General features: G+C 40.5%; 1 protein-coding gene across 5 annotated transcripts in view; it reads right to left on the reverse strand.

The window, feature by feature from the left end:
• Window positions 1-25,299, reverse strand: part of NTRK2 (neurotrophic receptor tyrosine kinase 2) — a 203,105-nt gene extending 177,806 nt beyond the window's left edge. The window contains exons 1-4 of one of the 5 annotated variants that reach the window (XM_050329716.1): window positions 24,908-25,299; window positions 6,372-6,446; window positions 6,056-6,127; window positions 137-205 (exon numbers count right to left, since the gene is read on the reverse strand). In XM_050329716.1, the coding sequence (XP_050185673.1) occupies window positions 137-205; window positions 6,056-6,127; window positions 6,372-6,446; window positions 24,908-25,116 (425 nt within the window). In that variant the 5' untranslated portion in view covers window positions 25,117-25,299. The remainder of the gene's footprint in view (window positions 1-136; window positions 206-6,055; window positions 6,128-6,371; window positions 6,447-24,907) is intronic. The other 4 variants (XM_050329715.1, XM_050329717.1, XM_050329718.1 and 1 more) reach the window with 4 other exon arrangements.
• Between the last annotated feature and the right edge of the window lie 485 nt (window positions 25,300-25,784).

The following is a 25,784-nucleotide window of genomic DNA, read 5'->3' on the forward strand; positions in this document are numbered from 1 at the left end:
CAGCATCAATGCTTTCTTTGGATCAAAATTTCACCCTACTCCTTGATGGACATCTACCTTCAACAGAAAAAGCTTCAAAGTCTTGTTCTTCCATTCCAGCCAAAAATAAACTACATTTTAAAAACTGACAACTTACAGATCAGACAAACCCAGATGGCGAAAAGGCTTCTTGGACAAACTTGAGAGGTTGTTTCTGGATAAATTGCTATGGGAAAAGAGAAAGATTACATTAATTAGAATTGTTTCTTCTTACATGAAAATACAGTTTGTGTCTCTCAAAAAAATAATTAATAACTCAAATTAGCTCTAAAAGTCCTTTGACTTCAGTTATAAAAAGACAGTGTTCAGTATTACTTCATGGTTTAAAGGGTTTCAAGGGTTTGAATCCAGAATGCATCTGAAGTCAAATACATTCAAAATCAAACTCAACAGGGATCAATATTTTCACTTTTAGCACTTTGTTAATTGCAGAAAAGCAGCAGATTTAACTGTGTTTCAAAAGTATTTTGTAAAGTCCAGGTGTTAATTACATGCTCAATATATTCATGTGAAATGGGTGTATTCCTTTCTTTGATGCTGCATCAAACTCTGTACTCACATAAGCCCTCCTCAAATACTAGCACACATCCGTATCAGAGCCTTTTAGTTGTTCTTTTCAAATTGCATGTACAATACGCAACCACGTGGAAGATCAAAAGGAAAACTGTAAAATGCATGTATTGGGCTTTTTTATGTCAATTAAGCATTTATGGTTTCCAGTGGTAATTAAGTGAAAGGTCCTCCACTATTATGCAGAGCAAAGAAATGCTGATCTGAACCAGAAATACTCTTCCTCTCACAGGCTTACAAAACTGGTTTCTCTACCCCAAAGCAAAATAATGCTGTTTTTTCTACAGTCTTATCAGTCTACCAATTAAAGATAGCAAGAGCAGTAAACTGTGTAACTGCCAGCAGTAAAGTGCAAATCAGAGTTATGAGCCAAAATACCATGAATTTTATGTGGTATTATAAAGGCGCCATAAAGGCTCCACACTTAAAAGTTTCATTGCATTTAAAACTAGGGATTAATTAAATTTTTTTTAACCTGACTAAAGAACACAGTGTTTACTTCCCAACTTTCAGTCCTTAATCTCAGAGTACAAGATAATTTTCACAGAAATTACAAATTGGATTCTCTACAAATGTTTATAAAAGAATCTTTAAGAGATTATTTTAAGAGATTTACTACATTTCATCATGGATTCCTTCTGGCCAACAACAACCTGAAGTTTACAAACTGACTGGTCCTCATGTGTCAGAACAAAACAAATGAGGTACTATTTCATTAGTCAGATGAACTAGATTGCCTATGGCAGATGCTGGTGGAAATGTCTCATGGACCCTGACTGGATACATCAACATTAGGTAAAATTTGCATATAGATCAGAAGTCATGTTTAAACAAAAACTGTCACTATGGTTTTTTCCCTAATATGTATATGCTCTATGTCGGGAGGTTGAATAAAAGAAGTTTGATCCTTCTGTCAATTTGGGCTTTTGTCTCCCATATGGAGTCACATCAAACATCCTCCCTCCATGGGCAACTCTACACTCATCATGCAAGAGAATCCTTCCAGTTTCAACGCTGACAAGCAGTAAATGCAGATGGCCCTGTGGTATTGCCAAACGAGGTGTACACCTGCATCTCTTACCTGTACAGCAACTACCTTTCCCTGTAGACAACCAGTGGGCTTTACTTGCAGACCACTGTTATGAATTTATCACCCTAAAAAATACTTTGACAGTAATTTATTTTTTTTCCCATAAAGCGAATACTTTATATTGACTACAGAGATGCCTGCTGCAGTCTCTTTAATTCATGTTGGGTGAAAAAATCACTGCCAGGCTTCTTTTGAAGATTTTAAGGACCACACTTCCACTTTCATGAAAAGAGATTTAGTTCCCTAATTTAACTATACCTAAAAAGGTCATGGTGAGCAGCCCAAAGAAGATCCATCTGGGGTTCTAAACACATTTTTAATTATGGGGGAAAAAAAAAGTCAGTGGTACAGAGCCTGGCTCCAAAGCTTTACCCACAGACAGGACTCAAATTCAGTCAAAATCATGCCTGTATTGTACATGCAAATATCAAGCTCACTTCAAAATTGATAGCCCTAACTCAGCTAAAAGCAAACCTGTGGCAATCTGAGGACAGCAAAAGCAGACCAGGAAGCTGCATAAAAATTAAAAGAGTTTGCTACATGGGCATAGTTCTACCACCTACAGAGCTTCTGGCAAGGGGAAGCAAGAAAGAAGGGGAGGAAATAGACCTAAGGAGAACTGGGGAAAGAGGTGAAGGAAGGGCCATTTTGCTACACTCAGTCTCCCTCCACAGGCAACTGCCTGCTCTGCCTATGCGCCAGCCCTGTGTGCAGCAAGGTATATCTCAAATTGTTTCATTTGGCTGTCTTGCCTAAACCTGAACAGAGTAGAGATACAAACTCATCTTAATACCTAGAGCTGTATATATACTACATTCACAAATCTATGATTCAGCAACACAGTTAGATGCAGCCTGGCACGTAACAGCTATTTTTTAAAGTTTTTGGAAATCTGCACTTCCTGTAAAATGTGTTTTAATATTTAAAGGCATTGACAATATACCACACATATGTATTACACATTCCCATTAAATTACTGTTAGCAGCAGATAAGCTTATAAACTACAGCACTACTAAAATGCAACTATTGGCTAATTTGAGTCTAAGGTCAATGAAAACACCAGAATTAGATAAGCAAGGCTATTAATTACACTTAAGTAGTATCCATTAGGGCATTTATTTTCCTGTTGTTTATGTTCTTACTCAAATCTTCCCATCATACATAACGCTAGAAAGATATTTGGGTTACATAAGTTTCACCAAGAAAATAACGTAAGGACCAAAAAGGGTTTAAGGAAATGTGTGTTAATCAGTTTATTTTAAACTGATATTCTTGCATGAATCATAAAACACATACCACTTTCATATAATAAGAGTCCTTTAACTACATTAAAAGCTTTTTCATAGAACAAAAAGAAAGCTGTAATAGTATCACAGTAAAATTAAAGCTTATACAGTTACATCAGTCTTCAGAAAAGTGTTTGGAGCTCTCATTTTCTTTATGGGATAGTAACAAATGTTTGAAAATAAAATGTAAGACTTCTCAAAGACTTGTACTCAGAATTTACTCTTGAAAAGCGAAACTACTTCAGCTCTTAATAGTTTTCACTGTCCCAAACGTAAACAGGAGCTATACATCACTCCCAGTGCAGTCAAAAGGATTTTTATTGCTGATGACAACAAACAGTGATTCACTGGGGGTTTCAGAAACATTTTGGTGTGCATAAAGACCTGACAGAGAAAACAAACAAATGCATTTTGCAGGGATAACGGATGAGCCTCAGTAAAAAATACCTCCATACTTACTGCTTTGTTCTGTGCATCTAGAGCAGCTGGTGCCACTTAATATTTTCCATCTTATCTGGGCTTATCCTGTGTCTGCTAACATTACTAAATCCCCCCCAAAAGAAAACACAGTACAATACTGGATAAGTTCATGGTTCCTAACGTAAGTATTCTGGATCAAACATCCCTGTACATCAACTGAACAGACGTCAAGTCGGTCTGAATTGTTTGTAACAAGGAGCTTCATGAACTTCAGCTCTAGCAAAGCCTCCTTACCAATAGATATGCATTACCCCTTTGACTTCATGCTCCATTTGAAGCTCTTCCTATGGCTGAAATATTTTAAAAGCATCTCATCCAAGTGGGTTCTGTAAAGCCTAGCAGGTCATATAAACACAATGATACTTTAAGTAGCAACTTTAATAGGGTTCCCCTGTTCTTCTTAATGGTCAGATTTCTGAAAATGTGTTTACCTGTGCAAGTTTTGGTTAGAAGGAACCACTGGGGCCAGAGACAGTTTATGACTGCATGAAACCCATTTCCTTAAAGCAACAGGTAAAAAAAGCCTCTCAAGAGGATCCCATCAATTTTCTCACCTTCTACAGTGTCTACTTGCCCAGACAGCTGGGAAGGTGTTCCAAATATCTGTCTACCTTGCTCCAAACTAAATTCATAATTTCTCACTCTGCACTCATGGTCATGGAGAGAACTGATTGATTTCATCATCATCATTACTCTTCTTTTAAAGAAAAGATGATCATAGAAGCCATAGAATCATAGAATAGTTTGGGTTGAAAGAGACCTTTAAAAGTCATGTACTCCAATCCCACAGCAACAAGCAGGGACATCATCAACTAGACCAGACTGTTCACAGTCCTATCCAACCTGACCTTGAATGTTTCCAAGACTGAGGCATCCACCACCTCTATGGGCAACCTGTGTCAGTGTTTCACCACTATCCTCCTTGTAAAAAACTTCTTCCTTATACCTAATCTAAACCAACCCTCTTTCAGTTTCAAAACATTATTCCTTGTCCTATTGCCATGACGTTCCTTTTCAGTCTACTCTTTATTTCACTCAGACTCTAAGTCTCCTTACATTATTTGCCTTACAAGCTCCTTATAGCTCTATTGCTCTTCTCTGTAGTATCTTGCAAGATGAGTAGATTCAGTGTCCTAATCTATATACAATATTCAGACAGATTCCTTCCCAGCCACTAAGGTAATGGGAAAAAGAGGTAAAAATGTAACACAAAATTCCTTTTGATTCCAGACTTGGATTCGCTTTGTTCTCTCCCTGAGATTCTGTTCCCAGCAGAGTCACTAAGTCTTCCTCTGCAAATGTGCCTCTTAGACAGTACGTTCTTATTGTGTATTTCCATTGGTATTGCATATTTCCACAGCCACCGCAAATGGAATTTCATATTTTATAACCATAATTCACTGAGCAATTTTTACACAGGTAAACACACAAATTTACTATAGAAGATTATTCCCTTATGGTACAAGTGATTACTGTAAAAGTTCTTTACTTTATTAATGACTATCTGAAGTAATATTTAAATCTCACAGGCTCACAAGATCTGCTCCACCCTCCTCCAGTGACTGTTCCATGTTAAGGACAGCACTTAATGTTTAGGTAGAAATGAACATTCATGTCCACTTCCCTACATGAATTAATTGCTATTTTTTTGAAAACACTGGTCAGAAAGTGATTCCATCTCATAAGCAAAACAATCAATCCTGTTCTCTGTGTAACAGTTCTTCCCGATTACAACAAAGTATCTTACAAACCCAAGGTTTGGCAAAATGTCTTCCCAATCTCATTAGGATAAAAGCACAAAAGTCATATTAAAAAGAGAACTTCGATCAGTTCAGCCTTTGCTACATCTAAAGCATAAGAAATCTAGAAAAACAAAGTCAAAAAGCTGCACAGGCATCAATTCTGCTTCCTGAAGTTCATGAACTACAAATTGCATTTGGGTGTGAAAGCAACATCATTTCTGCGTTCTGCTTTGGGTGTATTAGTTTAGTGAGTGAGCTTTCAAAGTAAATCTTCTGGTCACTCCTAGGACTTCAGTTCACAGTCATGTCACAATCTCTGGGCATGTGTATTGGTCAAATTATAGTAGATGTGCTTCATGTATGCACTTACTGCACTGCAGCTGCTCTTGGAAATGGTTGCAGGGTCAGGAGTTGGACTCAGTGATCCTTGTGGGTCTCCTCCAACTTGCCATATACTATGATTTTGTGAAAACATGTTCTGCCCATCAAATCACACTAGAGCTACTCAAATCCATGTCACTGAGTGTGATGCACAGTGGGGACATCATATGCTCAAGAGAGGCATTCTTTGTGCTACACTGCTTACCACAAAAGACGCAGCCAAAGTCCGCAGGATAATGAAATGCATGGTCTATTTACCATTCCACATTGTGTTCTTATGATCTGCCAGTTCTTACCATATATACCTTATTTAAAGTCGATTAATGATAGAAGAGCATTTTAAATCTGACTTGTTAAAGTATTTTTTTATTAAGGAAATGGTAAGAGACAGAAATAAACTAACAATAAATAAGTTAACATGAGTTACACAGTTCTGACTTAGAAGACAGACACTATTTTTACTCACATGTATTGTAGGTTCACATTTTTCACAAATGCCTGACGGGACACAAATCTTAAGCCTGAATCCACCACAGTCCTGGGAAAATAAATAAAACTGTTGAATTATTTATGTTTCATTTAAAATATAATGGAAAGCATAATGATAATAGTGGTTAACATAAGAGTTTGGGTGAAATTTCAGTAAGGCTCGACTGCAAGATTTACAGTTTTCCTCAGTAACACAAGAAGTGAGGCCTACGCTTTGATAAGGTTTCCATATGCTTCTATGAAAGAAATGGGAAAAAAAAGATAGCCTTAAAAGAGAAGTATCCCATACTCACAGATTTTTAAGTCCAACATAGTATCCAACCTCATTGTCATTGATACTTTCTAATTTTTGTTGGTTTGCGATGTAACTGTTGAAAAAGCAAGACAGAAAAAAGTATTTAAGTGGATCCTTCCAGGGCTTTAACTGTTCAGAGATCATGCACTGATGTATGAAAGTCAGTAGTGATTGCTGACCTACTGCAATTAGAAGTAAGTTCTACTCAGATCATATGCAAAACAAAAGTGGTCCTTAAAATCTTCCCCATCATTTAAATGGTACTTTATGGGGCAGTGCTGGAAGGGAAAAGTTTAGTTTTACACAGGGGAAATGAAGAAAGCAAGTCAACCTGAAAGCCAAATAAGGCTGTGTTACAGTGTCACTGTTCTCCAAGACACGCCCCTTTTAACAACAGCGAAGGGGCCAGCTTCACTTATATTGAGGGAGGATCAAACTGCCCTAGTCTTTTCTCTCATATTGTTAACTTAATCATTTGCTAACTTATTTTCTCCCTGACACAAAGTAATTTCAGTTCTTTTTACAAAGTGTGGTAAAACTGAGGGGAAAACTGAGGAAAGAGAGGCTGTACTTCATGATGTTACACAGAGAAGCAGAAAATAAGAGAAGACAAACTGACGTATTAGACCAAAGCACTAAGTCCACTCATATACCATTAGTATCTATCTGTCTGAACACCAAAAGGATGTGAGTATGCACGCCAGTCCTTTGTATTATCACCATGAGAGATCTATGAATAACCACGGACATCCCACAGACTGGAAACTAAATTGTTCACAAATAATGTATTTTTACCTCTTCTGCATCAAGAAGGAATTTCACAGTGCAAATCATGCAGTCTAGGAAGAAGAAATCGGTGGAAACTGCAATTCTTCTGACATAATGGACAGAAAAGTATGCCTGATTTATAGGATTCCTTGATAAAGACTCCACATATTTCAAAAGATAAGCCTAGTTCCAGAAAAACTAAAACAGAGATTGACTTGCATTTTCACGAGCATCCTGAATTAACAGAAAATGCAAGTTCTCCTAAAAAAGGAGGAGTTGTTCTTTGTTAGGAGAAACCTTTTATTATTCTAAGTACTTTTAAAAATTTATTTAAAGGGAAATCTGGTGAACTAGAAAGAAGGTGTATTGCTTTCCCAAAGGAAATCCATGAACCTTAGCTGGTATGTTAGAGAACTTCACTGTCTTCCCAAATCCCAACAGAGGCTTCAGAATCCCAAAGTCGGGTTGGGCTCTTCTCCAAAGCCGCAAGGCTGACTTGGGCTTTGCTTTTGCCGTGCACCAGGAAAAGCAAAAGGTTTCCTCTAATGGCATTCATTGTCCCTTGGGAAAAAGAAGGGTAGTAAAAAGACAACACTAGACGGAACACATTACTACAGCATCATATGACACTGCCTGTTCTTCAGTACTTTACAAGATAAGATTAACACAGCGTACCCATTAGAAGATGAGAGTCCCCCATATTTTGTGTTGCCTTTTTTGAATTTTTAAGATGAGCTGATTTACTATCTTGGCATTTACTAATCTATTTCATTGGTTTGTTGTTTGGTGCGTAAGTTCACATATTTTGCCAAATAAAAACAATAAAATCATACATAAAAATCCAACAATTCTTTCATCTGAAAATCCTGCAAGTGAATGATCATACTTCCTCTAAACATGCCCTGAAGAATTCATTACTTAATTATGTATGATCTTCTCTGTCACTTGGACCTCATAATGTTAAAATAAAGTTATGCAAGCGGTATCAAAGACACCTTCCTCATCTTGTCCTCAGTATTCAACCAACAGGAATCCTGTCAAGACCAGATAGGGATAGGGAAATCACAAAAGAGTGGTAATATAGGAAAACGGACAGTGAAACACAGAGGGAGAAGAGACTCAGACTTAAAGAAAATAAACAAAGCAACCAGTTGTACTAGCTAAAGACTAAACCATCAAAAAAAAATCTCAGGCAAACACTACCAAAATGTAGACCCATCACTTAAACACACATATCACCCATCCAAATCCGACATTGCAATTTTAACCGTACAAATATTTAACCAGAAACACCCACTAAAAGAAGCTGCAGAACTTGACATAACTTACAATTGACTGTTGCACAGAAACATGTTAGTGTATTACATCCTATATTAAGGCTCAGTGTAAAACAGCTCCGCTCTGCTGAAGCCAATGAAACTACCACAATTTACACTGGACAAACATCTGAGTATGAGCACACAAAAAAAACAGTGTTGGTCCATTGGGAAGTAGACCAAAAGGACAATACATGGGAAGAAGAAGGGGCATGAATTTGTGGTAGCTTTTTTCCTTCTCTTATTGCATCCCCTAAAAGAAATACGAGCAGATTCTCTAAGATGAATGATTTACAATTCTGTTTCCTAACTGAGAGAAACAAAAGAAACCACTGATTTTCCACAACCATACTTAGAGTAGGGACACAGAAGAATTTTTGTTTAAGTGCAACTAACTCAATAACTGCTTTACAGCACACTTGTAAAAACAATCTCAGTACAGAACACGACAGTAAAGCAAATTTCATGCAGTTGGAAATCCTGGAAGAAAGAGTGGACAGATGTAATTTACCACAAGCAGGTCATGTCCCCTTATGCTTCCTTACTCGCTTAACAAGTTTGCTTTAAGTTAAGCCTCTTTTAGCTATGTCATAGCACTGAGAAAGAAAGGAGTAGAATGATGTAGCTGTACACTGTAATGGGAAGTTGTTCTTCTGTTTAATTTAGAGGGAGATCTGAAATAAAACCTCTCCCTATCTGAAGTCTATTTTTACCTTCTTCACAACTACTCTACCTTAATGTTACTTATCATCAAACATTAATACTCTAAGAGCTTTGACTTGCAGTGGGCGATGCCAAGAAATGTAATTTGCCTGCCTGCCCTTAAGAATATCCGCCCTGTTCTTTAAATGAAGATTTTTATTGTAGCACAGAAGAAAAACATACTGACTCACAGCTGGCTGAAGTCACATGGAGAGCTTGGAAGCTCCCACTGCACACCACAGCAGAGTGTAGCACCGCCAAAACCTGGCTGGATAGTACCCAAACAGATCACACATATCAGATCACAAATACTGACTGCTGTCTCTAAACCAAACCCGCAGCTGCCTACAATACTATTTGCTTGATTATACTATAGCATTCTGCCTCTCCTTCAATGAGTAATCAGTAAACAATAGTTGTTTTCAGACCTTTAATTTAATCTCCCCACTGTAAACTACTGATTAATTCTAATAAAGGCATTCAGAATCACACACCTACTGACTGCATGTTGCAACCTACAATAACACATTTATCTCAGCACACTTCAGCAGTTACTGAATAATGTCACACATTCACATTTCACCACTGCTACAACATTCTAGAAATGATAGTTTAAAATCCTATTGTAAAAGACCTAACTCCCTCAAGTAAGATCTCCTTTAAGAGAGCTGTCATCACTTCTGCTCATTACACAAGTGAAACATCAGTATGACATCAGTGAAGCAGCCTCTGAACTGCAAAAGCACGAAGAGAAGCAGGTTCTGATCTTTAAAGCGGTCTAGATTATTTTGTTCCTCACTAAGTACAAAAAAGATTTCATTACAAGTTTCAAACCTTTTCCTTAACCTGAAATAAACTGGCCAGCAGAGGTATACTTTCCCAACTAACTCTGTTTCCTCCAGCTTAATGTATGTTAAGTCATATTACTCCATTTGGAGCTATGCTAAAAAAAAACTAGTACACACTAGTCTTAAGAATATAGATGCAAACAAGTAATACTGTAATGCAGTTCCAAAAGTACTTCCTTCCATTGCCAGAAAACTCCCTTTATGGGAAACATATTTTCTCAACACTCCAAAAAATAAATCAATTATATGTCTAGCTCTGGTTCATACAGCTGGGAAAAAAAGTTTTTTAAAACTTTCACATTCACTGGTGAAATGTTTCTGAACTTTGGGAAAACTTCATACTCTGAGTTGTTTTTTCACTAAGTCTTCAGGGTAAAAACGCAGCATACTTCAGATATTGAACCGTTACCAGATGAATTACCATTTAATGACAGGTCACGTATGTCCCCAGCCTACACTACTGTGAGAGCTCTGTGTTAACACTGACAATTAAACACTGCAAAGTTCCTTAGTGATGTATCTTCTTATAAACTACAACTGTCATGCCAAGTTCATCAAAAGGTAAGCTAAAACTTAGGGCCATTTTCAACAAACCTGCTCTACTTTATGGTTATGCATTAAGATCACACAGAATCTGTAAGCTTGACACAACACTTGATGAAACTTGGCATAGTCAAATAGATTTCAACTGCAGCCTCTCTGAAACCAAATTTAAAGTAATGCTCAAGTAGTGCATATCAGGAATGTGAGGTTTCAGACAGATGTAGGCACCAATGGTATAATCTCTGCTCAAACAAGAAATCATTCTACACAGGACCAAGCTCTGTCTAGGAAGAAAACTCTTAACAGCAAGCAATGAGCAACAACAACAACAAGTCCTCTACAGATATACAGGCTTGCTCCAATCATTTTATTGTATTTTGCTTTATCTATCTGGTACCATAAGTGTCAGCTTTCATGAAGACAACCTCAAGAAACAGAACTTCTACTGCTAAAAGAGCATGCCGTAACAGAAAAGAGGCAGAGTGCCAAGTTAGTCCATGGTGGACTTACTTATCATTCAGCAATTTTACAAACAGGTGCTCAACTCCTTCCTTGGCTGCCTGGTGTCTCCTGACAAATTCTGAGCAAGTGCTCCAGTGGTTGTTGGGTTTTTTTAAACTGTGAATCATTGTATTTCATGAAGAGTGAAAAACTGGTTGCCACTATCACGGGTTCCTTAAGGGTTCTTTCCTCCCATTTAGAGTATTTAACCATGAGTCACAGAAGATTACAGGAGTTAGCTTTCCATGTGCCAGTACAACAGCTCTGGAGGCGATATAATTAACCCTGGGATCTTTCTTTACAGACCCAGGCATGCCCATTTTTTGAGTAAATCCGGCACTACACACAGACCACACTCAAGTAACGAGTTGTTCAGAACAATCTGGGACTCGACATCTCACAGCCAAGGTCAGAAATCACAGTTACCTTCAAGAATTCCCTGTTCTGGATCTGCAGCTGTGTCAGCTGCCAGGAGGCAGCGCGCCCCAGACATTCTGTTCCACATCAATATATTATGATTATCCAATTAGTAGCACATAGATGCCACTGCAAATTGCTTCTCCAAAGCCACCATCCTGAACAATAAGTGCTAACCCACCATATTAAAGCAGAAGAAAACAGGAATTTAGTGGAGATACCGATCTTGTTTTGGTAGCGAAGGAGCAGATCCATGCTGTTGCTTACTACTACAATCATATAGAAAATGGAAAGCCCGTCATTTGCCAGCCAGATTTAGTTTCCTCTTTACAGCATGAAGGCAAAAATAAAAATAAATTAGTATGTCTAGAATGCAAAGTTTAAGGAAACAGTTACTATAAGGCAGGGAAAATGAAACATAAAACACCTTTGGGCTTACTTACATTTCTGATTTGGCTTCAAGGTGTTTGTTCTATTTTCTTCAAATAGCAGACTACCAAATCAAGCTCTCAAGGCATTTCATGCAGCTTTCCAGATTCAGGATTCATGCCCTTGATGAATTCCACCTTCAGAATTACTTTCCCCCAAATGGATACAAGACATTTAAGTATTATCTCCATTCAGAGACCTGTCCTCCTCCTTGAGGTCTGTAAGTTTGTACATTTGATATTGCACCAAGACAACAATTTTTGACATTTCTCCAGAGAACAACTGACAACTACAGTCTAGTTTACCTTAGCAAAGATATTTTGGAAATGCCGACATTCCTGTCAGCTGGTCAAACAACGACCTATTTATTCAGAAAGATGTCTTAATCTCTGACCTTGTACTCATCTAGAAAATACACTTTCATCCCCTGTGTATGCAGTAATCTCTGAAGACTGCTAGGAAGAGGCTTAAACTCCAGTATAGCCCCTTTATAATATATATGCTAAAAATCACACAATAATTTCACATACAAAAGGAGATCAGAGAATGTGGCTTTTCATTATTACTCAACAAAAAGCAGACATAGGGCTAATCTTTATTATTATTATTATTGGGTTTGTTATTATTGATTTTGTTATTATCTGGCTTGCAAGGAAGAATATCTCAAAGAAATAAATAAATACAAATACGTATGACATTTCTTTCTCCTGCAGAACCACGTAGTGCAGTGACTCTTCAAAAATTAGTAATGTAAATACTCTCTTTTCAGCAGTTGCATACACCTCTTGTAAGTTATCACTGTCCTTCATGCAAATAAGAATGGCAAAACACCAGTTCCATAAGAGCACAGCAAGATTCCTCATAACTGTCCTTTACATGCATCTTTTTAGGTCCTTCAGTGAATCAAAACATTAAAGCTTCTTGATTAATGTCAAAATCTTTGAATTCTCTTTAGGCACCCATGATCAGGCAATGAGCTTGTGGAAGAGATGTCTTTGGTAGTTGCATTTCCTTTGGAGCTAGACAGCATTTGCTGACATAAATCAGTATCCCTCACAACAGGTTTTTTCTTATCTCCAGGTTTTGACATATTCAGTATTCTTTCATTCTTTGACTCAACGTAAGAATTTCCTTCTGAACTTTCCTCTGAGATCAGTCTTCCCCCACATATATTATTTCTACTGTTAGACATTAATACTTGGTTTTATTCAGTTTAAAATTACTGGCTCTTAGAATGTCAAATACTCCATTCAGTGTGCTCTGATATTCATTGGATCATCGAGACATATGTCTGACGTACCTGCTGCTACACTGTCCATTGTCTCATCCACTGCACTCAATGCACCCTATGCCAAATACAGACCGAAAGGTAGGACTTTGAAATGATGAGAAGAAGCTGCAAAACTTAAGGCCAACTATCCAAGAAAATACATCTATATCCTCTTAATATGTTAAATTTGGTGAACAATTTGACTCCTGACATCTCAAACAATATTCCCCTTTCCCTAAGCCAGCAAAAAGTTTCTTCTCTTTTTACTCAAGTCTTGAGAGACTACATATGGCCATAATCTCTACCTCTTTTCTATGCAATTATTACACAGAGAACCCAACTGGTAGATGTTTTTCCATTCTTCAAATGATACCATCTGCTGTCATGGGTCACAACTGATTTCACAGACTCCTTCCCAAGACCTGTGAAACATCTTGTGTAGCCCTGATCACAGATTTGTGTCTTCTCAAAGACATTCTTGTCTCTTAATGAAAGACATATATGAATAAAATTTCACATTATGTTACTGAAGCATTCAAAAAGGGTTATGAGTCCTTCTGACTTTCCGTGATACTGACTCTCTTGACATTTACCTCACTCTTCTAGGCCCAGAACAGGTTGCCACCTTCTGTACGTCCAAGTGACACTTAACCAATGCATTTTTCAGAAAGCATTTCGATAGCACTGATATTGCTTTTTTGTTAAACTCTCTCAGAGGTATTCTTCACTGTTCCACATTCATATGCTCTTCATAGTTACCTATTTAACCTTCTTTTATGACTCTATTTACATTATTGCATAGTCCGCTTCTTATTTTAGTTAGCCAGTCTTCTGAATTTATAGCTTCTTCCATTAGCATTATTTCACTTGAGGAATCCCGTTCTTCATTTAATGTAAGTAGCTTCTTACTCGTACTGCATACATTAGCATAATGATGTGTTTATTACACTTTCTGCACATTTGTCAGTATCCAGAGTATATCTAATACTTTTGCTGAATGCCGCATTACTGCTACTGTTTCCATAACTTTCCATGTTCCTGTACTAGGTCAGTTTGATTCTGGGAGTATTCTCTGTTGCAATGGCACACACAGAGACAAGCATCCTGTGTCTGTCTTTCAGTTTTCTTCTTGTATTTCTGTTTGTTCTGCTACGTGACATACACACATTGCCCCTTCCAGAATGTGATCAACTTTCACTTAAAAGCATGCTCGTGCATGTATTTATTGTTATACTTCAGGAAAACATACTCTTTTTTAAGTATTTTAATATAATGTCAAAGTCTTAGATCACCTTCTCTACCATTCTACCTTCAAACAAAACTCTTATCCTGTATAAACCTGTTTCAAAAGGTGACATCTTTTGAGACAGTATTCTTCAAACTTCTGCACTATTTCTGCAAAGCTGCCTTCTCTTCACCACCACTACTTTCACAACATTCCTCATTTACCTTTACAGCATTTGTCTTTGTTATTTCTTATGAGTAGATTAGCATTCCTCTCATCCACCACATTTCTGCCTACAGTTCTCAAGACCACATCACACAGATGTGCACACCTTTCAGCACTCCTCCTTCCTATACACTTTTTGCAGCTTTGCCCCTGTCCCAGGACGTACATGGTAAAGGTGAAGTGTTCGTCTGCAAATATAAGACTGAGTAGACATTTTGATGATAGCTCCAACTATTAGGACACTTGCCTTCTAATCCTTTCATTTCAGACAGAGTGAAAAGAGAGAAGAACAAAACTGCTACAAGTTTAAAAACTGTTCATTAAAAGTCATTAAGAACATGCAGAAGTGCTCTACAACAGGCAAAAACTGTGCATGCTACCAGATCATGTAAACAGAAGAAACAACTGCCCTGTCTCTATGCAGACAAGAATTTCATGAACAGTTGGGAGAAACGTTCAGAGCAAGGAAGATAGACAGTCTTTCTTCCACCCACACCCACCTCCAGGACAAGTGGCATCTATTTCTGCAGCTCTGCCACCTAGGTTCACATCCCCCAAATGACATAGGCTTCAGGCAACATGACAGTCATTGCACACAAACATGATCCAGGATTTGCAGTGATATCTACAGCAGAAGCAGTATCCAGCATTCCTATTTTTCTATTCAAGTGCCTTGATGTCACATGGATTTGCACCAAACAAAAATATTTGTAAAACTATTATAATTTTCTCTGTATTTATAAATACGCACAAAGCAGTCTTAAAAAGATGCTTACTTACCACCACTCTAAACACACTTCAGCATATGCTTAAGTACACTGCATAGTTAGACCCATGAAGTCAACGAAACTGCTCCAAGCTAAAGAATACAGTATATATATGTATACCAGGTGAGTATCACAGTATGCATAATGTGTTCCAAAACCTATTTCTAAAAATTGAAAGAGGCAAGACTGGAGGGGAGAATACGAGATGAATATACAGTAGACTATTCACCCATTTAGTGGATGGAGAAAAGAAAAAAAGAAATTTCAGCTTCCTGAACTAGACCCATATTCACCAGGTAAGTTCAGCTGTGGGGGAATCAGGAAGGGGGAAGAAAAAACAAAAAGAGGGACATCTCTGTGTGAGGTTGAAGACCATACAGTTGAAGGAAATGCTGTAAATAATGTTCCAGCTGTAAATAATGTCCAGGGGTTCCACATTCAATTCCTTCTGCTTCCTAAGGGAATGTGATCCCAGTTTCTCAGAAAATACCATACTTTTAAGCAACCTGAAAGAGAACAATCTCAATCTTACCTGTTTGTGCTCTAATTTTTACTGTAATTGAACACATTGTGGAGCAGGAGCAGGATGCAGCTGTCTCACTATGCAAATAAGCGTCATAGCCTTTTAGCTAAACAGAGTATCCTTGTCCCAGACCAAAAAAGCATATTTGAGTACTATGTGCCAAAGAAGGCAACTCAGACAGGAAGAACCAAGGGAAGCCCACATCTGTACACCACACAGGACCAGCAGTTAGGATGCTGACATGCAAACCCTTAGTTCAGACCCATGCTCTGCTTCTAGCGGAGCAGCCCTTCACATGCATGCTGAAACGGTTCACCTGGAACCACAAAAATCAGCTTACTCAACAGTATGACCCTGCTCACTAAAAGGAGGGCCTTGCTTTTGCCCCTCACTCCAGTGAACTAACTCCCCAATATTTTCTTATAGTCAATGGAGAGGAAAGATGATGACTGCATTGGGTAATCTGCAGTAGGAAAGTAATTCAGCCTCCTGAATCACTTCCAGGAAGAAGTGAGTTCTCCACTGCTGGCAGGAGAATAGCCAGCTGAGTTAAGTGCCTTCACTATACTGTTAGTAGGGAGTTGCCAGATTTTAAATGCCAAGGCCTGGGACAGTCTCAGACATGATTAAGAAGTCCAGCACATAACACCCACAGCACATGCTGTGAAAAGTCTCCCAGTCCCTACCCAGTAAGACTGGCATGCCCAGTATGGGCACATGATTTATCTACACATGCTTGCTATGCTGTCTGGCATCAGAAAAGCAGGCAATTGTTGCAAAAGAATGGGAAAAGTCACACCCTATACAATCTTCATATGGAGTACAGCATCCGACTGTGCAATGTGGGGCAATGTGCTTCACAAGACAGCTGCTGAATACAGCCTTACTTAGTTTTACACGTATGGTTAGGAAATTGAAAAGGTAAAACTAATTTAATTAAAATCTAAAACTGCAGGGTCAAACCAAGAGGGAAAGCAGATAACTTTCCCAGTCCCAACTACAGCTTTCTGTTCCAAAAGGACCTCCAAAGTTTCACCATTTCACTGCTTTGTCTGTTTCAGCAACAGTCTAGAAACTCACTAACTTTGATCAATGCACTGCCTTTCTTTTATTTCTACATCAGACAACTGTATACTATGAACCATATATCTATGGATCCATAGTGGCACCTGCAACAGTTTTGCACATAGAGATACAGGTTCATTTCAATGGAAAATTATCTAACAATTTCTAAAAGGTTCCCCCACCAAAATAATCTGAGCTTCCTCATGCCTCAACGCATTTTGTCTTCATACAGTATGAAAGCATTTGAAAGGCAAATAAAGCTGCAAGTCAAGAACACATCAAGTAATGGAGCAACAAGCCCCATCTCTTCCTAACTTAGGCAGGAAAATGCTTGAATCAAGCTTCTTTTCATCCTTCTAAACTACCCTGGTGAAACACTAATTCTATCCATTATTGTCACTGATTTTAAGAAGGCCAGAATCTCAGACTCACATGTGGCCTGAAATAAAGGGCCTCTAATTACCTTGCTAGATCAGGACATAGCAGAAGTACAGTTCAAGTTACACCATTCAGAGTCTATGATCCCTTAAAGTGCCTCTGAAAATGCCTTGGACACCTTTGGCCTGCTTTCTTCCATTTTAATCTTACTTCTGAAAAAGAAAATCTCATTGCTTCAGGTCTTGTCTAAGAACAAAAGAATACTGACCTAAAATCTGATCTCCAAGAACATATCCTAACAATGATAACAAAACTCGGAAACAGATAGCTGAATTGGTATTAAATATATTTAAGTTTCAGCCATAACCTCTGTCGATGATCAACACTCAATGAAGGTCATTTTCTTATATGAAAATTAAAGAAAAAACCACACCATGCAAGTTCACAACAGAATTTCTATGGTATGGCTCCTTTCCTGTAAATCCAATACAATTATGCAATGTGACCATGAGGAGACCATGAGATTGTGGAGTTCAGCCCTTTGTATGGTGGTAAGTGAGATCACAAACCTGAACTTCAGGAGAGCTAACTTTAGCCTCTTGAAGGACCTTCTTCCATTGGAAGAATCCAATGGAAATGAGCCCTGCAGTGAAGAGGGGTCCAAGAGAGCTTGTCAATCAACATGCAAGCATCTCCTCCTCCAGGCTCAAGATCAGCATCCTGATGGCAAAGAGGGCAAGACACATGCATGGATGAACAAGAAACTCCAGTCAAAAGTGAAGCCCAAAACAGAAGATACAAAGCAGATGAAAGCAGGAAAAGGCCACTTGGGAAGAATATAGGGATGTTGTCAGAGTAAGCATAAATGAGATGACGAACACTAAGACCCATCTGCATTTAATTCTGGCCAAGGATGCCAAGGACAGTAAGAAAGGTATCTTCAAAGCAGGCAAGAAAGAAGACTCAGGGAACTACCAGCCAGTCAGCTTCACCATGATTGCTGGAAAGATGATGGAGTGCCTTATTCTGGAGGCCATCCCAAAGCACATGGATGATCAGAAGGGGATAAGGAGTAGTCAGCATGAATTCACTAAAGGTAAATCATGCTAGATGAACCTGATTGCTTACCATGACAGGACAGCTACCTGGATGGATGAGGGAAAGCAGTGGATATTGCCCACCTCGACTTCAGCAAGGCTTCCAGACACTGTCTCACATGATATCCTCAGGCAAGCTCAGGAAGTGTGCACTGTAAGAGTGGACAGTGAGGTGTATTGAAAATTGGATGAACGGTAGATACTAGAGGGTCATAATCAGTGTCACAGGGTCTAGTTGGAGGCCTGCCACCAGTGGTGTCCCCAAGGTTCAATATTGGGTCCACTGCTGTTTAACTTATTCATCAGTGACTTGGATGAAAAGGACAGATGCCTCCTCAGCAAGGTCACTGATGACACAAAGCTGGGAGGAGTGGCCGATACCCCAGGGGGCTGTGCAGCCCTTCAGGATGACCTCAACAGGTTGGAGAGATGGGCAGAGAGTAACCTTCTGAAATTCAGCAAAAGCAAGTGCAGGGTCCTGACTGGGGAGGAATAATCTCAGACACCAGCACAGGCTGGGGACTGACCTGCTGGAAAGGACCTCCATGGGTCCTGGTGAACAACAAGCTATCCATGAGCAAGTAGTCTGTCCCAGTGGCCAAGAAGGCCAATGTTATCCTGGGGTACATTAGGAAGAGTGTTGCCAGCATGTCACTGCACGTGATCCTACCCCTCTACTCAGCTCCAGTGAGGTCACCATCTGGAGTGCTGTGTCCAGTTCTGGGCTCCTCTGGACAAGAGAGACATGGAGCTACTTAAGAGAGTGCAGCAGAGGGGTACACAGATGATTAGGGAACTGAAGCATCTCTCATATGAGGAAAGGCTAAGACCTGTTCAGCCTGGAGAAGAAATGACTCAGAGGGATCTTGTCAATGTACACAAGTAACTGAAGGGAGGGTGCCAAGACAACAAAGCCAGGTTCTTCTCAGTGTGCCAAGCAACAGGACAAGAGGCAGTGGGCATAAACTGATGCACAAGAAGTTCCACCTGAACACGGGGAAGAACGACTTTACTTGTGGGTGACCATACACTGGAACAGATTGCCTGGACAGGTTGTGGAGTCTCCCTCACTGGGGATATTCAAGCATCATGTGGACACAATCCTGTGCATTGTGTTCTAGAGGAAGCTTCTTGAGCAGGGAGGTTGTACTAGATGATACCACTGGTGGTCCCTTCTAACCTTACCCATTCTATGATTCTGTGACTCTGTAATATTATGCTTAAAGGGCAGCTATGTAAAACACACCATTCAGGAGGGGCAGTAGTTTCGTTTGCCTCTTGTAGTTTCTGAAAATACAGGCTCATAATCAAACACGAATTAAGATGCATTCTATTTGATTTTAATAGTAGCTATATGCCTACATACATCTGGATGAAGAGACTTTTGCAAACACAAACAGCAACCAGTAACAGGGCATATTCACATCCCAGGCAGTAAAGGCTTTCAAAACTCTACAGATTTATTTCTCCATTTGAAATGCATACGAATTAGTAAATTTATACAATAGGTACTTCGCTTTTCAAAGGACAGTTTTGAAAGAGTGCTTTTTCAGACATAAACAACTAAATACACATTTAACATGAACAAAACATTGAAATGGTTTTAGAGCTCTTTGCTCCACTTCTCTTTTTTTTATTACTCATTACTTGCTACACTCATCCTGTTTGGGCAAGGATATCTGCATGGCCACATGCACTGACATAGTGTTAGATATTTGTGTTGTAACAGAAGACAAACACAAGGGAGAGAGAACAGCAATCAAAAAAATAAAGGGGAATGGGGGATCCCTCTTCCCTTAAAAATGAAATCCAAAATGGAGAAATAAGGTTCTTGTTTAGTTATGTAAAATTTTTTGCTTTACAGTGATTAGGGATCCAGAATATTGCTAAGCGACTTTCTCCCTTACACTTGGCAGCATAAAAATAATGAAGAAAAAATAGAACCTGAGAAATCTGGAAAATGCCATCCTAAAGATATCACAGGCTGCACTGCTGAGCCCTGTTTTCTCATTAGTATGGAAAGAAGTGGAAATTTCTTGAAAACAATGTACTCAAGACCAAATCCTTGAATTTATATAAACAGCTTTCATTTCAGTATATAAATCCCAAACGTCTCAAAACTCTTGAGTGACCAAAGACATACAGAGAGAGGCAGTGTTCCTGCCACCCTGCCTATAGGGAGCTTCTCTTGATGGATGCTGCTCTCTTCCAGCCTTGTGAGCTGTTTCATCTCAGCCTGACAGACGGCCACAGCGGAGACCCCCAGAAGCCACATCAGTCCTCACAAACCATATGGACAAGGACTAAAACAAGGCACAGAAAAGGTTCCCTGGGAGCAAAAGAAGCACCTCAGTATATACAAAATCCAACGCTTTGTGATATTTGGAGTATTTTTAGAGCCTAGAACTTACAAAACCGGTTTTCACAGTCCTTTCCACTCACCTTAACCAATTACCCACATCTTTAAAAGATTTGAAAAGTAAAAGGACAAAATCCTAAAAGCAGCTAGTATGTCACCACTGTCGAATACCCCCTCAACAATTTGTAGCCTGGTGTCTCATGTTTTATTATACAATTCCAAGTCACCAGAAATAACTTCTCAATCCAGCCAAGTTCATGCAATGATGCACAGCCAAAAGTTGCTTTGAGGAGGAAGGGGCTGGGCGTTGAGAGGCCTTGTAGCCAGTTTTATAATACATTTAATCTACAACAGTCTAGAAATATAAAATTAAAAAAAACTCAAAATACCAACAGCTCTGAGCTTCAAATGAATTTAAACATGCCTTTTTTGTAGCACAAGCTCACATGACTCATTAAATAATTTACTCTATAAATTACTTATCCTGTCTTATTAACAATTCTAGAGTGCTTTATATAACTGCATTAGAAATTTATTTTGTGGTTTTGAAATGTACGCAATACACAATCACCCCTCTTTTAACAGGCAAGGGTTTAAAAGTCACCTACTATTTTGTTGGCAAGCAGTTCTTCCTGAAAAACACCAATTAATTTCAAACCCCATTCACCTGAATAATCATAAGTAAACACATTAATGACTTGATAGCAGAACTGTGAAACTAGGCCAGGAATATACTTGCACTGCAAGAAGTCACTTTTAAATCAAAGTCTTCGAAGAGCCATGTACACCGAGATCTAATAGCAATGGATTTTACTTAGCAAGAAAATATCAGACTGGTCCTTTTACAAGAAGTCCCGGACACTTTAAAAATTACTCATTTACTACCCTATTGATATTCTGTAATAAGTGATCCTGACAAGAACTACTTATTTGCTATTGTGCCTATAACGTATGGATTTAACAATACTGATACAGTCATTTTGCACTCTTGGTCCTTGGCTCTTAATGTAAGCTTCAATGACTGATATTGTTATTTTAATGCAGGATCTCATTCTAGAGTTGAATTTATCTCAAATAATATCCAAATGACCAAACAATTATTCCAATTACATTCTGTTATGATAAGCATTGGCACTTGCTTTCCAGATAAAGGCCAGCCGACATCAGTTGGATGAACCTAAAATTGGATTTAGCCAATTGGACAAATCTAGCCAGTTGGACAAATCTAAAATCAATTTCATTAACTGTAATAGCAAATATGCAAAAACAACTAGGAAGGGAAAGAATGAGGAAGATGACTAAGAAAGCACCAGGCATAAATACTCTTATGCCCTCCCACGCAAAATTTCAGCAGCTGGCCCTCACAGGGCTGATGCAGAAGTACTCTGGGTGTCTTTCTGGCCTTCACAGGGCTGATGCAGAAGCACTCTGGGTGTCTTTCTACTGCTCTCAGTAGATTTGGATGTTGGATCTAACCAGGAACCAAGAAACAGCTTGACTGGGACGAGACCACCTATTAAGCTCTAAACTGCAATTTACCTACAGACCAAACCAGAGCTGAAGCACCTGGGTGTTAAAGGATAGAGGCTGCCTGATGCATGCTACCTCAGCTCTGCTATTCCTACTGTACTGCCCCAGCTTTTCATCCCACCTCTTAAAGGGAAAACCCTGGCTGCCCACTCACACCCTGTGTGCTCAGTGCCTTCCACCTGGCCCACAGCCAACCCTCTGAACCACCATGGACTTCACATACCACTCTGACCACGCAGTTATCCCAGCCTCCCATGCTTGTGGCCCGAGTGGAACTGGACTCAGCACACATGCCCCACGTGCCTATGGACGTTTTGCCTCAGACTGTGAGATCGACTCCCGTTAAGAGCAGAACATAACCAACAAATAAAGGACTGGTTTCAATAAACACTCTGGAAATACATGGGAATAACCTCTTGAAATTAACTGTCTTACACTCTTCTCCTCTTATTCGTACTAAGAGTAATTCCACCAGAGACCACTGGAATTGTGCTCCCACATCTGTAGAGCACATAGAAGAAGAACCAGGCCTGAAGATTCACAAGTGAAATGCAATGCTCCAGCTTCTTAAACCCGTTTCTTAGCTAGAATAAAGCACGATCTACAGTGTTAAAAATGGTTCCACAATCTGTACCTACTGTATTAGAACCACTTCACTACATAGTTACTGTTTACTGAGCTCACACAATGAAATAATGTGACAGCTATTGCAGTCCAATTTTTAATTTATGCCTACAAACTAATTGAAGGGCCTCTGTGTTTTATGTTAAAAGTACACATGAAAAGACCATCTTAAATATGTGTGACAGCATCTCCTGAGAAATCCATGACTCAAAATTATTTTTAGATCACCAAACACAACAACGTGCAATGTCACAGAATGATACAGTAAAAACCAAAAAGAACTGTAAAGACAGCGATGCGCAAAAAAAAAAAAAAACAGGAAAATGAAAACCAAAAGCAGCAATACAAAATGATGTTGAAATTTAATCATAGCTGGAACACATATTTATAATATGTGTTTTCTCCTCTGGCCTTTTAAACAGAGATTAAATTCTGAGGGAAAATGGCTCTGTTACTTCTAATTTGAAAGCACCAGATAAAAAGGCTACAAAGCCTATGAAAATGAGCAGAGATGTATAGTTCAAAATAATTTTTTTCCAATTCAGTAATCTACGGAATATTACACAAACGTCTATATCAGTAACAGTTACACAGAAACTCAGAAAGACCGTCTCTTTACCACAGATCTTAAAAATCTACCAAAGGTAGGCCATATATGAGCAGTAGAAATTAATGCCTCCAGCTTTCTCCCCAAGCAGGGAAATGCAGCAAATTGACTCCAACAAACTGTAGGAATGTAGCGCAAAGGCTAGAATTTAATCTAAACTGACACTGTATTTCGCAGTATTTTTATATTGCTTCTAGAGGAAACTGACAAAGAGAAGAAGGATGGTGAAGCCAATTAGTGAGAAAGAAACCTGTACAGATTTGGGGGAATTCTGGTATCTTTCACATTAAATGCCATAGAAAGCAATTCAGAAACAAGTAAAGGGAATTACGAAGATGGAGAAAACAGCTTGAGATGTTTTTTTCCTGATAGCTAACATCTACACACCCAGTACCCAAATTTTCTTGCTCAGCAAGAACCTTTTCAGGTTTCCTCAGGAAACGTACATAGATGCCACAGTGCTCTGAGTTGTGAAATGATGCAGGATTTAATATGAAAAACAAGAGAACTCCCTCACCAAAGATCGTGTGCAGGCCAACGAGGATGGAAGTACCACATGGAAATGAGGAGAAAAAAAAAAACTTTTTTGCACCTTCCTCACGGTTAATTAGGGTTTCCTAATCCTCTACCACTTGCTGACAAGCAGCACAACGTTCATTCCTCTGCAGGTTTCGTATTTTCTCCTTCCAGCCACCTCCACTGAGAAGGGCAAACCACGTTCGCATTCCTATGGCTAGGGTATGGAAGATAGTTTGCTGTCACTTTCACCAGGATCTGCCGCATCCTTTCCTTTTTTTTTTTTTTTTTTAATAGATAAGGAGAACAGGAGAGATCAGGGGCGAGGTTCGTAGCAATAAACTGAAGGAGAGAACGTAAAAAATAAAATAAAATAAAATAAAATAAAATAAAATAAAATAAAATAAAATAAAATAAAATAAAATAAAATAAACCCTTCGTACCATACCTGCTGCCGCCGCAGAGGTGTGGGCTGACCGGCGCGCGCCCCGGCAGGGGCAGGAGCAGGAGCAGGGGGCGGAAGCGGAGCCCCAGACCCCCGTCCCGCTCCCCGTGGTCCCTCTGCCACCGGCGGCGACCCCCGCCCAGCTCCCCGGGAACCGCATCGCGGGCAATTAGGATTCACCATCTAAACGGGCTCACAGTGGTACCTCTGGAAAGTCGCGTCCAAATTAAATCATACGGGGTTTTAGGCTTCCAGCCACCGCATCTGCCCGCGCAGTAAATCCCTCTCGGCGCGGGCCAGTTCCCCGCCGCCTCCGCCCGCAGCTTCCCCCGCCTGCTCCGGCCCGCCGCCCCCGCGCCTGGCCCCGGGCCGTACTCACATCTCGGTAACGTTGTCGCCCTCGGCGCTCCGCTGCGGCACGGGGAAGGAGGCGATGCCCGGCGACGGCTCCGTGCACCAGATCCGCCAGGAGCTGCAGCGGCAGGACGCGGGACAGCCCAGCGCACCCCGCCAGCAGCCCAGCACCAGACAGCACAGGCACCACAGCCGCGCCAGGCCGGGTCCCGGCCTCCGCCGCCAGGACACCATGCCGTCCCCGTTCACTCCAGCGCTGCCCCGACGGCCTCCGCCTGCTCCCTGCGCCGCCGTCGCTGCCGGGGCGCTCGGCCGGAGGGTGCGCAGCCTTCCGCGCCGCGGGCGGTCAGCCGGGACCGGCGCTTACATGGGCGCGCCGCAGCCGCAGCCACACCGCCCCGCGGCGCTGTCCGCCCCGGGCGCTGCGCGGGCCGGCGGGGGCCGGACCCAGGCGACGCGGAGCACGGGGCCGAGCGGGCCCTCCGGCGCGGCGCGGCACCTGCCCCCGGCCCCGCGGGCTGACAGCGGCACCGCCTGCCCCCGCGGCTACTCCCGATGATGCTGCAAAACGCGCGGGGCGGCGGGGGCAGGTGGCGGAGGCTGCGCGCCTACCTGCGGGGGCTCGGGCCGCGCTGCCCGCCAGAGGGAGGGCGAGCGGGCGGGGAGGGAGGCGCAGCTCGCGGCGGCGGCGGGGCTCGGGGCTCCGCGCTCGCCGCTTTACGCACCGTCTCCTCCTCCCTCCAGCTGATAATAAAGCAGCTCCGGCTCCTGCTCCAGCCCAAGACGGGGAGCTGCCGGCAAAGTGACGTGGGGCTGACGCAGAGAGGGGCAGAAACTCCACAAAATGAGCTTGAAATAAAAAAATAAATTAAAAAAAAAAAAAAAAAGGCACAAGGGAGGGA

This window comes from Myiozetetes cayanensis, unplaced genomic scaffold (genome assembly GCF_022539395.1).
Source record: "Myiozetetes cayanensis isolate MyiCay16 unplaced genomic scaffold, myiCay2020 scf4, whole genome shotgun sequence".
Taxonomy (NCBI): domain Eukaryota; kingdom Metazoa; phylum Chordata; class Aves; order Passeriformes; family Tyrannidae; genus Myiozetetes; species Myiozetetes cayanensis.